A 17,461-nucleotide genomic window follows, 5' to 3' on the forward strand; every position below is an offset into this window, starting at 1 on the left:
TTGACTACCCTGAAGGACTTTTGCTTATATTGAGGATTCTTCTTGTGATGGATTTTATATCAGTTATTGGAAGCATGTATTCAACAACAGTATTGTTGAGGAGTATAGTATTCTATGAATCACAAGATAGTTCCTTAATTTTTGGAGGAGGACAACTAGAACCGAATTTGAGTGTTGGAAGTAATGTCTCTGTGCAATCCTATTATGTCAGTTTCTTGAAAAACAAAGCTTCTACTCTTGATCAATATTATGCATATCTTATGAATGCATTTTTAAGCTTTATTAAAGGCTTATATGAAGTGGGACCAAGAAACGTTAGACTAACTAAGGGTACTCTCACCATTTGATGTTCTGCATGTTATTAAACCTTTACTTGGACTTCATGAAAAAGGATATTGGTTATTCTCTCAAATAAAAAGGGATCCACTTACTGTGTTGGTTTCATTCATTCCTATACTTCAAGTACAACATGGTCAGGCATCACTTAACAATGCTCTAGCTTGTATAGAATTATCAAGTGCGTCTGCAATTGTTGGTACATTGCTCAGTGGCTGCTTTGTCCATAAAAAGGGACCCTCACAGTTCACTCAATGGGATCCAGGAGGATGTTCTCTTGTTTTTTTGGAGGAGTCAACATGCATGGAGAGCTCTTCATCAGAGTTCTTCAGAGATGGAGTAAACTGATGCAGGAGGGTTTTCTTTTGAGATACGAAGTTTTTTTTGAAGGATTTTGAGATATGAAGTTATTATCAGTAAGTATATGTATGTACTTATTTGATTTATTTTTATTGATGCAGCACATGAAAAGAGTCCAATTCAAAAGACTTGTCAATTTTTTTCTCTCAAAAGACTTGTCAATCAAGTAGAGCCTGTGTTTGGAAACTCATGAAACCACGGTGAAAAATCACAGTGGGCAAAAAGCTACACCAACTAGCTTCTCAAAACCGCGGTGAGATTGGCTTTGAACGTGCAGTAGCGATCACTCACCGCACAAACAAACAAGCAAACGTGGCTTTCATTTGTTGACTGTGCTAAAGGGTTTCTGCCATCTACCGAATGTAGAACCAGCTCTTATAAACATACATCCCATTTAGCCAATCCAAAGGTATGCAGCAGGAGAGAAAATTTATACATGAAAAAGGTATCTTAATTTTCCTGTGAATATTTCCTAAAGCACAATTAATGGATGGACTTGCAAAATGTGACAAACCTATCTGTGAAAACTAAAGAAAACTATCGCACTCAAATTCAAGCTTTAGGGCCAGACATTGTTGATGGATTTATTCTCCTGGTGGTAAACCAATATCATGCTCTTCTCTCACTAAGATTACTGTCTAATGCCATTAGTTCTCTCCAGGGTATCTAGATATAGTGGTATGGTTATGGACCAAAAACATATAGATGACACTAATTAATAAATCATGCTATACTTTGAGTTAAGAAAATTTTCACTTCTTATTCAGAAGTAAGCAACATGTTCTATGGAATAAACAGCAGATTTTTTTTTTATAGCATCTATAGTAGGAAGAGAATAATCAATTTCCTACAAATTTTCTAACAGATGTTCAACCAACCAGATGGTGATTAAAAGCACAACTACTTCAAGAGCAACAAAGCATAACAACACAACTACTTCAAGAACCTGACTCAATGCTCACCTGGGGTGTTTTTACTATGTTCAGCAGAAATTCAATCTTCCCTTATACCTTATAAGAGGAAGCGTGGGACTCCAAAAACATGATTGTTAATTTGTTTTAAATAAATATACCACTTATCTCATGCAAGCATTTTTAAACATCACTCAGCCACATTCATATGGAAATTCAAATCACCGTGCATAATACGTGTAACCAAATTCAATGAGTAATTGGTTAAGTCATGCATGACTTGGGAGACAACATAGTCTTAAATGAAAAAAGTTATAAATGCAACAAGCAATCCTAAAACAAACCATCTACCACTGAGCATTTCAGAAAGCGTTTGACTTTAGATTTAGCATACCCAACTGTTGTAGATATTGTGGCAGACTCTTCCTTCGCTATGGCCAATCTCTGTTTGCAAGCAGTCTCTTTATCACATATTTCTCTCAACCTCTCTGATGCTTCCTTCTTCTCTTCTTCACATTCTTTCAATTCACTTTCAACGTCTTCAATGAGCTTCCTGTTATCGTCTGTTTTCTCTTTTAGCATAACAAACTTCTTCATAATCTCCCTTGCGTCAAGTGCCTCAACTAGCCTTGTGCGAAGCCATTCAACCTCCACTTTCATGCTTTTTATTTCATCAACCTGATCAATCTTGGTTTTCAGGACTTCTTCTCTGGTGTTTTTAACATTCTTTTCGTCCAAATCTGATATAATTCCACAGATCATCTCCAACAACACCGAACGGAATTTTACAGACTTTGCCAAGCAATTCTTAGCAATATCTCCATGCTTACCGATAATTTTTCTTAACATCGGCATAAATTCCGGTTTCACTTGGTATCCATTAATCGTATCCTCAGGCCGGCTTCGTACATTTGAATCAACCTCATCACCATCTTCATTTCTGACCATGTCAACCACTTCAGTTAGTTTGAGGCTAAAAGATGGGGATAGACATCCAGCCCTTGAAATAGACTTCATATTTGTCACTTCCTCAAACCTATTTGAGGCTTGAATTTCCCCTGACAAAGACTGCTTTTCAAGAGGGGCATTTTCCTCAAACCTATTTGAGGCTTGAATTTTCCCTGACAAAGACTCCTTTTCAAGAGGGACCTTTTCTTCTAATGCAATCTGTCCAGCCATTTTATTTGAATTATGGGAGAATGACATTTCAGCCTCACCTAATTCTCCCATATTCTCAGGTATACCTCCTGTTGAATTTTCAACATTTTCAGCCTCTTTATGCTCCAACTCTGGTTCCATTGTGAGAGGATAAACAACTTGTACTAGGTATCTTGACATGGATTCTACTTGATCAGAACCTTCTTCTGGAACTTGATTTGCCTACACCAAATCTCATAACATATACAATTAGCAATTAAAAACTCCAGTTATATATAGATGATTTCTTTGATAGTAGAAATGTAGAAGTAATAGATGCTGATGAATGTTGGCAGAAAATTGAACTAAAAAATTTAAGATAAAATAGATGTTATTAGGAATATATATATATATATATATATATATATATATATATGCATATATGTGTGCAAATGAAATGTATTTATTTTATGCAGAATTGACAGTGGTGGCTGGTACATCAAGAATTTGGATGTCATCAGAGGTAGAAGAATATCCTGTTGATATTTTAGGTTGTGAGGTTGCTCCCATTTCAAGAAGTCTTCTCGAGTATCTCAAGCTTCGACGGGGATTCGGATTTAATTGCCTTCTCGGGCCTTCCCAAGACTCGGACTGAACATATACACAAAGCAACAAGTTGAAAGTTAGGATCAAACCAACAAGACATAAATAGAGAAAAAAAAAAAAAAATAGAAAACCCCAAGAAACATCTCATTTTACATCCTCTTTGTATATTACATTTTTTTTGGCACCGAGGAGGATTGAACCTGAGACATCGATAGGAGTCCCAAGCCAACATGACGATGCCAACCCAAGTGGGTTCCTCTTTGTATATTATAAACATTCACAATAGTGAAAAAATATATTGGATATTCAGTACAGCATATGCATTGATGAAGAGGTTTTGCTTTGCTATAAACAACCAAAAGTGTTTTATTAAATGTTAATATGGTTTGTTGTATAATATTGAAGAAATTTTCCTTTCACACTTTCTACATGCTGTTAGTAAAAGTAAGAAGATAATGAGAATGAAACACACCGATGAAAAAAAAATTAATTTTCATGTGTAATGAACAAAAATCAACTAGATGAACAAAAAAAGTAATCTTTTTCTAGAGAAATTGATTTTGGTTCCAACTTCCAAGTTCATGTTTTTATTCAATCTCATATCAATAAAAATGCCTCCTTTAAACAATTCCTACTTTTTTTATAACTTAAAATCAACACATGAACACAAACAGTGATGCAAGATTTAATCTAATTTCACATCATGCATAATAGTTTAGAAGCTAAAAGAAGAGAAAGTTAATGAAAGCATCACCATGTTGTTATTGTTGTTTGTGGTTGAATCTGAGTTAGAAATGTTGACATCTTCATCCTTTTTGTTCTTCCTTTGTCTCTTTATCCTCCTTGGTTGCATGATTGTATTCTTCCAGTTGCAGTGCTCAGAAAATGAGAGGTTTTTTGTGTGTTTGTGTTTCTCACTACAACGTTGTTACTAATGTTTTCAATGTTAAGAAAATGGTTGTTGAGGGTTAATTGTAATGGGACAAAATAGTGTTGGTAATATGATAAAGGAGTGTAGGAGACCTTTGATGTAACAATATACCCAAAATAAGCGATTCTTACACTGCTAGGGTTGTATAGCTTAATACCAAATGAAGAAAAAAGCAGGGGAGAGTCACATGCAAACTCTACTACATATCCAAAGTAAGTGATTCATTTGCTACTTTTTTATTTATACATCATTAATTGTGTATGATCTTTTATTTAAGTGTATTTCTTTACTTCCTTTATGCTTTTAATTGTGTGTGTGTACCAAAATCATGCGTTCAAATACTTGTGAACATACCAAAGTTATGGAAATACATTGGGTCACCTACTCATTAGAGCTCATAACATTAATTCTTGTGTTTTTTGGAGCAGTCAACCGTTCTTGTTATTTTTCTTCTTTTACAATAGACGAATTTCTTTTGGTTCATCGTAAAGGAATTGACATACTAATTTTCTAAGAATGATTGATGAAGAAATTTTTTAAGAATTTTTCTGTTGTAAGAACTAACTAATTTGTCTTTTTTAATTAATGTCAGACTTAATAGTCAACTCGATTTTTGACCCATGCTCCGATCGGGTTTATTGTAAAGGGATTGATATACGAATAATAAAATGCAATATATAATAGGTAACGGTGAAAAAATAACACATGATAATCCATAGTAGACAAAATAAAACACTTCATAAAATGTACAAAATCAGAAAATATTATAAAAGAAAATTCGGTAATCCTATCAATAATTCAGGTATATATAACCAAGTTTACATGGAAATTAGGGTAGCAAACAAAAAGTATAACATAGAAGGCATCAAACGTGATCATTGATATGCTCATAGTTTCTAGAACAAATGTGCAACATCAAATAAGTGTAGAAAATATTTTCTTCAAAAAAAAAAAAGGCAAGAGGATAGGAAATAAATTGGTGCCATGCATTTTTTTAGATGAAATTTGTTAGGTTAAATAATTTTATATTTAATAAAGCAAATGAGCAGGAAAATTAGGTTAAATTGCTGCAGAGGTAACAAAATTAATAAATAACGGAAAAAAATTAGGTTAAATTGCTGCAGACGTAACAAAATTAATAAATAAGGATAAGTGTAGAAAATATTTTCTTCAAAAAAAAAAGGCAAGAGAATAGGAATGAAATTGGTGCGATGCATTTTTTTAGATGGAATTTGTTAGGTTAAATAATTGCAAACCTAATAAATTAATAAAGAAAATGAGCGGAAAAATTAGGTTAAATTGCTGCAGACGTAACAAAATTAATAAATAAGGATAAGTGTAGAAAATAATTTCTTCAAGAAAAAAAAATATTTTCTTCAAAAAAAAAGGCAAGAGGATAGGAATGAAATTGGTGCAAAGGATTTTTTTTTAGATAGAATTTATTAGGTTAAATAATTGCAAACCTAATAAAGCAAATGAGCGGAAAAAAAATTAGGTTAAATTGCTGCAGACGTAACAAAATTAAAAAATAACGATAAGGATAAGTGTAGAAAATATTTTCTTAAAAAAAAAAAGGCAAGAGGATAGGAATGAAATTGGTGCAATGCATTTTTTTAGATGGAATTTGTTAGGTTAAACAATTGAAAACCGAATAAAGCAAATGAGCGGAAAAAAATTAGGTTAAATTGTTGCAGACGTAACAAAATTAATAAATAAGGATAAAGATAAGTGTAGAAAATATTTTCTTAAAAAAAAAGGCAAGAGGATAGGAATGAAATTGGTGCAATGCATTTTTTGGTCTCTTGACAACAATTAATTAGACATAAATAAGTTAAGAGACCAAAAATTAATTAGGGGATTAAAAATGAAAATCATTAATAAGTTAAGAGACCAAATATCTAATTTAGACATAAAACAAGTTTTTTATTTTATTTTATGGTAATACTAAAAGTCACTTTACGACAATCACAAGTAGGGGTGAACCAAACCGCTTCAATGGTTCAAAAAACCAAACTGAATTGCACCGTTTGAGGTTTGCGAGGAACCAAATCGAACAAAGTTATAGTTCGATTGACGGTTGTTTTAGTTTACGAACTGTACCGAATCAAGTTTAAATCAATATTTTGAATCAAAATGTATTTTTTTTTTTATCCTTTTGCAAACCAAATTGTTTCTTTCTTCGTTTTTCATAAATTAAAATTATGCTACATGTATTAAGAATTTTTATCCTCTCAAAAAGGTATCTAGTCTTTTTATTAATTATATTTCAACTATGACCAAATGTATTAAGCTTTTTTAAGAATTAAATCACACTCGTCATTAATTTTTTGTGGTTTTAAGTGTCGCATTTTAGGAATATCAACAACAACACCAACGATTTCTGATGATAATGCATGATGAAAGGGAAAATAAAACTTCATTATGAAGTTTGTGTTTTGCTAATGTTTTGGTTCAGTTCAAAAGAGTTTTGTTTGGTTTAAAGTGGTTAAGTATGGTTCAATAACCATTATTAAATTATTGGTCTGGTTCACGAACCACTAAAATGGTTCGTTAATTTTAATTCAGGTTGGTTCAACGGTTCGGTTTGATTTTTGGTTCCTTTTGTCCACCCTATAAAAAAAATGCTATTTTTAATAAAGAAAAGAAATCTCAATTTATATATAGAAGATCAGAATGGATTACTCTTTTTCTTTTTTTTGGTTTGTTTAGAATGTATTATTTTTTTTATATCGAGTGGTCTAATGACTAAAAATTCGTTAATAAAGGAGACATCGAGTTAAACTCAACTACTCTATATATTATACAATGTCTTCTATTAAACTCACACAAGAATTAATGTATCACTCTACCATCTATTGTAAAACTCTGTTTCTTGTTGTTTATCTGGACAAGTGGGATTTAACCTCCGTTTCTTGCTTATGTAAACCTATTTCTCTCAAAACCAAGTTGAATGTTATAATTTAAAAAGTTATATGTGGTTACGTTATAATTTTAACATTTCACACTAGTGATTAAGGGAAATCGGTGTCAAATGTCAAGTTTTCTTTTTATAAGAAAATAGTGTTTCTATGTAGCAACCATCATCCTATGGAAAACAACTATATTGTAGAAGCTGAAGCTCCACATTGGACAAGTTTTATTCCATAAACTCATAATTAAATTCATTGTTTACTTTGTTAAAGTTTCTTCAACAGATAGATATCTTAGTCTTCTCATTTTGGGCATTGTAGGTGAAGAGTTTTTATCTTATGCTTGCTAGTTATCTACTTGGCTGTTGTAACAAAACACAGACGATATGGTGAGCATTGGTTATTGTAATCTTGTTATATCCTGTCGAAAACACAACTTGCATATTTTGGTCTTGTAAAACTTACCTTGTTACCTGCATTCACATATCCTTCAATACTGAAAAGACATGATACATGTCTAATGTAAATCAAGGTTGATACATATGTGCACATTTATGCATACATATGTTTTTATATTTAGTTTTTAAACAACACCTTCATATCACCCCAAAACCTCAAAGGCAACCCTTCAACTAATTGATGTTATAAACAAAACAATAGAGCAGCCCCAATACACAAAACTAAGAAACTGAAAATTCTTCCAAATCAGTACACCGCAGATTAACAGATAACTTGAACACAGGTAGAAACAACCCTGCAAATGCAATCATACTACAACTATTATCATGTTGTGTAAACACAGCTACTATGGATCTTTTGAATTTTCTGAGTATCACCAAAGCCTCAAAACGCAGCCGATACACCGAGGAGAAAAATGAATGCTGCACAATAACAGAACCAGACTCCGATGTCTTATCAAACAAAAACGGATCCTGATCCACAGACGGACATAATTGGAAGCACCGGCCTCTGCACAAGATCAGGATACTGCACTGACAGATGAAAAACTGAAGCCAAATAATGATATGACAAAAGTAACAGCCCAGTACCTAAACACTATTAACCGCTCCCCAACAAACTAAAAGATTCAACGGCCACTCCCTTAAAGAGTAACTAAATACTTTAGTCCTTGATCTAAGAATACTCCACGATAAAATCTTTGTCTCCTCCTCTACCTTTTCCCAATTAAAACCGACTTGATTGAAAATCATATCGTTTTAACCTTCCAAATTGTAGAGATGTTTGAGAACCAAATTACACCGAGGCTCTCCCTAATCTTCCTATTACCAGACACAAGCCCTTTAAAAAAAAGCTTAAGACGAGCATACCCACCTTCCACAAAAGCAACCGGGATACCAAGCCATTTCACGGTCTCCCTCTAAATTACAGATAAAATAGGACAGCTGAAAAATATATGGTTTACGGTTTCAATCTTACTGTACCCACCCACACAGAGAACAGATGTTCTCAAATAAACCTCTCTTTTGCTAAGATTTTCCTTAGAAGGAAGCCTATTATGGAAAAGCTGCCAAACTAACACAAACAATTTAGAGGGAATTATCAGATTCCACCACATCTTTGGCGCACTCTACTTCTTCCAAGTCTACCGCACTTACAACTAAACTAGTTGTAAAATCGAGAGTTAATTAATTTTATCGGGTTTTACTTGATCTCATAAGAGTTTATAACAAGAGAGTTTACAAGCAGGTTAATTTGTTTTCACGACCTAGAATTGCAAACTCGTCAGAGTTTAAAAGTTAACTGAACAGCTTAACAACCTTGGTCTGAAAGATAGAAATCTCAACTAACTGACTATGTAGCTTCTTATATGCTTAATTAATGTGTGGCTTTTACTTTATCTTAACTGTGCTAAAGGGTTTCTGTATATAGAACCAGCTCTTGTAGACATGCAAAAGTTATGTTACTTTTCCTGTGAACAGTTCCTAAAGCATAATCAATGGAGGACTTGCAAATGTGCAGTCCAAGATTATGCTCTTCTATCACAAAGAAAACTGTGTAATGCCATTAGTTCTCTCCAGGGTATGTAGATATATGCATATAGCATCATGGTTATGAACCAAAAAGATATAGATGACACCTAATAAATCATGATTTATTTTGAGTTAGGATTATTTCCACTTCTTATTGAGAACTAAGCAATATACTCTATTAAATAAACGACAGATTTTTTTATAGCATCTCTACTAGCAAGAGAATAATCAATTTCCAATACATTTTCAAACAGATGTCCAACCAGATGGTGAGTAGAATCTGTTTTTGTTATACTTTATCAGCCCAACAAAGCATAACAACACAGCTACTTCTAGAACCTCACTAGTGTTCTGAAGAAACTTTAATTTTCCCTCACACCATAGAGAAAGAATGGGTTTCCTATAACATGATGGTTAATTTATTTTAAAATAAATATAGCACTCATCTCATGCAAACATTTTTAATGATCAACCAGGTCATCAAATAAACAAATCTATAAGGCCATTCATATGGAAATTCAAATCACTATGCATAAATACTTGGCTATAATCTTACACTTCCAACCAAATTCAATGCGTAATTTTTCAAGTGCTGCATGAGTTAGGAAACAGTGACTTCAAATCAAAATAGTTACAATGCATTAAGCGAGTCCTAAAACCACTACCATGAAGAAAACATGAAGATGAAATTGCATCGCTAAATCAAACCATCAACCACTGAGCATTTCAGAAAGCACTTAACTTTAGATTTGGCATACCCAACTGTTATAGATATCGCGGTAGACTCATCCTTCGCTCTAGCCAATCTCTCTTTGCAAGCAGTTTCTTCAGCACATATTGCTTCCAACATTTCGGACACTTTTTTCTTTTGTGCTTCACATTTTTCCAATGCATTCTCAGACTCTTCAATGAGCTTCCTATTACTCTCTGTTTTCTCTTTCAGCACTGCAGATTTCTTAAGAATATCCCTTGCCTCACGTACCTCAATTAGCCTCATGTGAAGCCAATCCACCTCCACTTTCATATCTTTTATTCCACCAACAAAACGAATCCTGTCTTCCAAGACACATCCATTGATATTGCTAAGATTGTTGTCTTCGAACTCGGATATGATTCCACAAATTATCTCCAACAACGCTGAACGGCCTTTCACTGACTTTGTCAAACAATTATTAGCAATATCTCCGTGCTTGCTGATTATTTTTGCTAATATGGGCATGAATTCCTGCTTCACTTGATATCCATTAATCGTTTCCTCAGGCCGGCTTCTCATTTCGGAATCGATTCCATCATCAGCTTGCTGTCCCCACATTTCCACCATTTCAGTTAGTTTTAGACTAAAAGATGGGGACGAACATCCTTCCCTTGAAATACACTTCCGATTTGTTGCTTCCTCAAACCTATGTGAGGCTTGAATTTCCCCTGCCAATGGCTCCTGCTCAAGAGGTACACTTTCTGCTTCAAATGTATTTTGTTCAGCTATTTGATTTGAATGACTGGACAATGAAATTTCAGCCTCACCTAATACCCCCACCTTTGGTGTACCTACTATTGAATTTTCAACATCTTCAGCATCTTCATTTTCCAACTCTGGTTCCACTATGACAGGATGAAGAACTGATACTAGGTATCTTGATGGGGATTCTACTTGATCAAACCCTTCTTCTGGAACTTGATATGCCTGCACCAAATCACAAAACAGATAGAAATTAACAATTAAAAATTCTATTTACATGTATAGTTACTCTCTTCAATTCAATGGTAGAAAACTAGAACTCAGATGTTGATGAATGTTGGCAGAAAATTGCATTAAAAAACTTTAAAATAGATGTTATTTCATACAGAATTGATTGTGTCGGCTTGATGATTAGGCTGTTGGTTGTCATCAGGGGCAGAAGAACCTTCTCTTGAAGATCTTGGCAGGGATGCTGTTCCAGTTTCTTCTATAAGCCTTCTGCAGGATCTCAAGGAGTGGCGGCGATCGGAAATCATCCTAGTATTCGGATTTACTTTCGTATTTGCAGAGACAGGGCAATCCCAAGACTCAGACTGAACATATACACAAGGCAAGAAGTTAAAAATTACTATTAAACCAACAAGACAAAGACATTATTTATATTATACATCCTCTTTGTGTATTACTGACATTAACAATAGTGAAAAATACATATTTGGATATTGAGTACTAAGCATATACATTGATAAAGAGGTTTTGCTTTGTTATAAACAACCAAAAGTGTTGTATATGAAATAGAATTTATCACCTTTATCTTTATCTTGCATAATAAAAATAAGAAATTTTCGTTTCACACTTTCCACTTGCTACAAATAAATAATTTCTACTTTTCTATAAGTTAAAATCATCATATCCACAGAAATTAAATAATGGAACAAGATTAATCTCATTTGATACCAAACATACATACTAATAATGTAGAAGCTAAAAACTGATACACAATACAAAAGAAGCATTTGGATGAAAGGTTAACCTGGTTGTTAAGGTTGGTTGACTCAGACTGTGAAATACTCCTATTCTTCCTTTTCGGATTCCTTACTGTCCTCCTTGGCATGGTTGTGTTGTTGAATGCAGAAAAAGTTGAAGAGAGGTTTGTGTTTGTTGTTAGCAGAGAGAGAAATAATGAAAAGTGTTATAAATATTAATATTGGATGTCCAAATAGCAAATGTGTTAGTGGGCCATACTACTAGGTTTTGGGCTTAGTTCATTAGCTACTCTATTTCCCTATAAATAGAGCTCATTTGTAACATTGATACACACATCAGTGAATAAGAATATTTCTCTCTTCTTCTCATTCTCTCTATTACTGTCTCTATTTACTTATATTCATAACACGTTATCAGCACGCTCTAATCACTGAAAAGTAAGAATGTCAAATCTGTCAAAACTTCATTTTGAGGCCCTAAAAATTTCTGGACACAACTATTTGACTTGGGCCGTAGATGCTGAAATGTACTTAGCTGCTGAAGGAAATGCAGATGCCATAAAAGAAGGAAATAAGGCATCCGAACAACAAAAAGCAAAAGCATTGATATTCCTTCGTCACCATATTAATGAAGCACTTAAGAATGAATACCTCACTCTGAAAGATCCACTTGTGCTCTGGAATAAACTAAAAGATAGATACGAGCACTTGAAAGTCATTATCCTCCCAAAAGCTAGGTATGATTGGATGCATTTGCGCTTACAGGACTATAAATCTGTAACTGCCTATAATTCTGAAGTATACAAAATTACTTCTCAATTAGAATTGTGTGGTGAAAAGGTAACAGATGCAGATCTGTTAGAAAAAACATTTTCAACCTTTCATGCATCCAACATGCTCCTGCAGCAGCAATACCGTGAAAAGGGGTTTCAAAAATACTCTGATTTAATTTCTTGTCTTTTGGTTGCTGAACAAAACAATGAGCTTCTAATGAAAAATCATGAAGCTCGCCCTGCTGGTGTAGCTCCATTCCCTGAAGCGAATGCATCACAACACAACCATTTTGGAGAAGCTCGTGGTCGCGGTCGCGGTCGTGGTCGTGGTCGTGGTCATGGTCGTGGTCGTGGTCATGCCCACAATCCTAATGGAAAATTCAAAACCCCATTTTTCCACCAGAAGTGGAAAAATAATGAAAAGATTGAAAAGGAAAAAGGTGGACAAAATAGCAAAACAAATGAAAATATATGCTATCGATGTGGTGGCAAAGGTCATTGGTCTCGTACATGTCGTACTCCAAAGCATTTGGTTGACCTTTATCAGCAATCACTGAAAAACAAAGGAAAAAAGGTTGAAACTCATTATGCTTATAATGATGGTGATGATGCTGATTATGATATTTATGGTGACCTGGATACTACTCCTTTGGATATTGGTGATTTCTTTGAAGATCCAAATGGAAAAATTGATCACCTTATTGGAGATGGAACCGTGAAGAAGTAGTTTTTTTTAGGCTTAATTGCATTTTTGAACCCCTATCTTTTCAAAAGTTGCGGTTATGGACCCCTAACTAATTTAAATACAAAACAGCCCCCTATGTTTTGATTCTTTGGCAGTTTTGGACCCCCAAGGCAAAAAAATAAAATAAAAATTGACACGTGGCACCTCACTTAGGGTGTCACGTCAGCGTTGACCGAGTCAACAATGGACTGGGGGTCCAAAACTGCCAAAGAATCAAAACATAGGGGGCTGTTTTGTATTTAAATTAGTTAGGGGTCCATAACCGCAACTTTTGGAAAGATAGGGGTCCAAAAGTGCAATTAAGCCTTTTTTTTATGATAGTAATAAAGTCTTATGTTTTAGAAAGTTTTGAATTTCTCCATGTTAAGTGTGTCTTTGAATTTCTCAATATTATTGACAATAAAAGTTATTTCCTCGTCGTTTAAACAATTTCTTATCATTCTTATTCTTTTTTTTTATAGAATGAGTAGCTATGGAGAAATGTGTCTCGCTGATAGTGCAACTACCCACACAATTCTCAAAGATAAAAAATATTTTTCTTACCTATTAAAAGGAGAATCAACCGTTAATACCATATCTGGTACTATAAAGATAATTGAAGGCTCCGGAAGAGCTAATATATCATTATGTGGAGGGACAAAATTATATATTAAGAATGCGTTGTACTCACCTAAGTCTCATAGAAATTTATTAAGTTTCAAAGATATTCGCCTAAACGGATACCATCTCGAAACAAGAAACGAAGTAAGTGTTGAATATCTTTGCATCACAAAACATGACTTAGATAGAAAATGTGTATTGGAAAAACTACCTACTTTTTCCTCTGGATTGTACTACACCTACATTAGTACAATTGAAGCAAATGTAATTGTAAACCAGAAGTTTACAAATCATGATAATTTTGTGGTTTGGCATGAACGGTTGGGCCATCCCGGATCTATAATGATGCGAAAAATAATTGAACATTCATGTGGTCATCAATTGAAGAGCCGGGAGATTCTTCAATCTAATAAATTTTCATGCACTTCTTGTTCACAAGGGAAGTTAATAACTCGACCATCACCAACAAAAATTGGAAGTGAATCTCTAAATTTTTTAGAACGCATACATGGTGATATTTGTGGGCCAATACACCCACCGTGCGGACCATTTAGATATTTTATGGTTTTAATCGACGCATCAACAAGATGGTCACACGTTTGTTTATTGTCAACTCGCAACCAGGCGTTTGCGAGATTGCTAGCTCAATTAATTAGAATAAGAGCTCACTTCCCTGATTATCCTGTAAAGAAAATACGTCTTGATAATGCTGCTGAGTTTTCATCTCAAACATTCAATGATTATTGCATGTCCATTGGAATTGACATTGAACATCCTGTAGCACATGTTCATACACAAAATGGACTTGCAGAATCATTTATTAAGCGTATACAGTTAATTGCAAGACCACTTCTCATGAGATGTAAACTCCCAATTTCCACTTGGGGACATGCAATTCTGCATGCTGCAACATTGATTCGCATCCGGCCAACCAGTTATCATGACTCTTCCCCTTTGAAATTGGTTTTTGGTCAAGAACCTAATATTTCCCATCTGCGAATATTTGGATGTGCGGTGTATGTTCCAATTTCTCCACCACAACGCACTAAGATGGGTCCTCAAAGAAGGTTGGGAATATATGTTGGATATGAATCTCCATCTATTATAAAGTATCTCGAACCCACGACAGGAGATTTATTTACAGCTCGATTTGCTGATTGTCACTTTGATGAATCAAATTTCCCAACATTAGGGGGAGAGAAAATGCAGCTGAAAAAGGAGATCAGTTGGAATGAACCTTCATTGTCTCATCTTGATCCTCGAACTAAACAATGTGAACTGGAAGTTCAAAAGATAATTCATTTGCAAAGTTTAGCAAACCAACTGCCAAATGCATTCACTGATCCAAAAAGTGTGACTAAATCATACATACCAGCTGCTAATGCTCCAATAAAATTGAATGTTCCTGTCGGACTATCTCATATTGCAAACGAGTCTCAACCACGCATGAAGCGTGGCAGACCAATCGGTTCCAAAGATAAAAATCCTCGTGCAAGAAAAGGAGCTAAAAGAAAAGACGGCCCAAATGAGGATATAGAAACTTCAACAGACCCTTCTGACATAATCAATATTTCAGTTCCAGAAGAAGCTGATCAGGTACCTGACATACATGAAAATCAAGAGATCTCAATAAATTATGTCACTAATGGAATACAATGGAACCGACATGAAGTCAACGTTGACGATATTTTTGCATATAATATAGCGCTAAATGTAATGAATGATAACGAGGATCATGAACCAAGGTCTATTAAAGATTGTAAACAAAGCGAGAATTGGCCAAAATGGAAAGATGCAATTAAAGCAGAATTATACTCGCTCAACAAGAGAAAAGTCTTTGGACCTGTCGTCCGAACACCTAAAGGAGTGAAACCAGTTGGGTATAAATGGGTGTTTGTGCGTAAACGTAATGAAAATGGTGAAATTGCAAGATATAAAGCAAGACTCGTTGCTCAAGGATTTTCGCAAAGACCTGGGATTGACTTTAATGAGACATATTCACCTGTAGTTGACGCAACTACTTTTAGATACTTAATTAGTCTTATAGCTTATGAAGGGCTAAATTTGCATATGATGGATGTGGTTACTGCCTACTTGTATGGCTCACTTGATAGTGACATCTACATGAAGATCCCTGAAGGATTTAACTTACCTGATACAAATAGTTCAGGATCTAGGGAAGACTACTCCATAAAATTAAATAAGTCTCTCTATGGGCTAAAACAATCTGGACGCATGTGGTATAATCGCCTTAGTGAATATTTGCTAAAGGAGGGATACAAAAATGACTCTGTTTGTCCATGTATTTTTATGAAAAGATCTGAAAATGAATTTGCTATAATTGCTGTCTATGTTGATGACATAAACATTATTGGGACTCCCGAAGAGCTTCCAAAAGCCATAGATTGCCTAAAGAAAGAATTCGAAATGAAAGATTTGGGAAAGACAAAGTTTTGTCTCGGATTACAAATCGAACATTTAAATAATGGAATTTTTTTGCATCAAGAAACCTACATAGCAAAAGTGTTAAAACGTTTCTACATGGACAAATCTCATCCATTACCTACTCCAATGGTTGTTAGATCACTAGATGTGGAGAAAGATCCTTTCAGACCTCGAGAAGAAGGTGAAGAACTACTTGGTCCTGAAGTACCATATCTTAGTGCAATAGGAGCATTAATGTACCTTGCTAATTATACGCGTCCAGATATATCATTTTCTGTTAACCTATTATCAAGATACAGTTCTTCACCTACACAAAGACATTGGAATGGGGTCAAGCATGTACTTCGTTATCTTTGAGGTACAATGGATATGGGTTTGTTTTATCCTAAAGTACCCAAACTAGAATTAATTGGTTATGCAGATGCAGGTTATTTATCAGATCCTCATCATGGTAGATCACAAACAGGTTATTTGTTTACAAGTGGAAATACAGCAATTTCATGGAGATCTGTGAAACAGACAATAACAGCAACATCATCAAATCACGCGGAACTTTTAGCATTACATGAGGCAAGTAGAGAATGTGTTTGGTTAAGATCCATGATTCAGCACATCCAAAAGAATTGTGGTTTATCCTCCGAAAGAATGGATGCAACAATAATTTACGAAGATAATACAGCATGCATCGCTCAGTTGAAAGAAGGATACATTAAAGGAGACCGAACAAAACACATTTCTCCAAAATTCTTTTTCACTCATGATCTTCAGAAGGATGGTGATATCAGCATTCAACAAATTCGGTCGTGTGATAATCTTGCAGATGTTTTTACAAAGTCGCTCCCAAGTAAAGTTTTTGAGAAACTTGTACTAAGAATTGGTCTTCGCCGTCTAAGAGATATTTGTCTTCATGAGGGGGAGAAATAAATGTGTTCTGCACTCTTTTTTTCCTTCACCAAGGTTTTATCCCATTGGGTTTTTCTGGTAAGGTTTTTAACGAGGCAATTCAAACTCAAAAGGATATTGTACTCTTTTTCCTTCACTAGAATTTTTTTTCCCACGGGGTTTTATTTTAGTAAGGTTTTAATGAGGCATATCCTCGATGGACATCCAAGGGGGAGTGTTATAAATATTAATATTGGATGTCCAAATAGCAAATGTGTTAGTGGGCCATACTACTAGGTTTTGGGCTTAGTTCATTAGCTACTCTATTTCCCTATAAATAGAGCTCATTTGTAACATTGATACACACATCAGTGAATAAGAATATTTCTCTCT

At 34.4% G+C, this 17,461-nt stretch overlaps 3 protein-coding genes across 4 annotated transcripts; 1 reads left to right on the forward strand and 2 right to left on the reverse strand.

Annotated features, from left to right (window-relative positions):
• Positions 1-1,787: 1,787 nt before the first annotated feature.
• LOC120575829 (uncharacterized) lies at positions 1,788-4,419 on the reverse strand. 2 transcript variants are annotated; one of them, XM_039829335.1, is made up of 3 exons: positions 4,105-4,419; positions 3,243-3,395; positions 1,788-2,987 (listed from the first exon to the last, which is right to left on the reverse strand). In XM_039829335.1, exons 1-3 carry the CDS (start codon positions 4,201-4,203, stop codon positions 1,941-1,943), a joined length of 1,299 nt encoding a protein of 432 aa, XP_039685269.1. In that variant the 5' UTR covers positions 4,204-4,419; the 3' UTR covers positions 1,788-1,940. The 2 variants fall into 2 exon arrangements, with proteins under 2 accessions (XP_039685269.1, XP_039685270.1); XM_039829336.1 differs by lacking the exon at positions 3,243-3,395 and having other exon boundaries at positions 4,105-4,411.
• A 5,247-nt stretch (positions 4,420-9,666) lies between these two features.
• LOC11433713 (uncharacterized) lies at positions 9,667-11,817 on the reverse strand. The gene is made up of 3 exons (XM_003629980.4): positions 11,671-11,817; positions 11,024-11,230; positions 9,667-10,862 (listed from the first exon to the last, which is right to left on the reverse strand). The coding sequence occupies exons 1-3, from the start codon at positions 11,749-11,751 to the stop codon at positions 9,879-9,881; spliced, it is 1,272 nt and encodes a 423-aa protein (XP_003630028.1). The 5' UTR covers positions 11,752-11,817; the 3' UTR covers positions 9,667-9,878.
• Positions 11,818-12,067: 250 nt separating this feature from the next.
• Positions 12,068-13,123, forward strand: LOC112417436 (uncharacterized). The gene has a single exon (XM_039829184.1). The coding sequence runs from the start codon at positions 12,068-12,070 to the stop codon at positions 13,121-13,123; it is 1,056 nt and encodes a 351-aa protein (XP_039685118.1).
• Positions 13,124-17,461: the final 4,338 nt, after the last annotated feature.

The sequence above is a fragment of the Medicago truncatula genome, chromosome 8 (assembly GCF_003473485.1).
Source record: "Medicago truncatula cultivar Jemalong A17 chromosome 8, MtrunA17r5.0-ANR, whole genome shotgun sequence".
NCBI lineage: Eukaryota > Viridiplantae > Streptophyta > Magnoliopsida > Fabales > Fabaceae > Medicago > Medicago truncatula.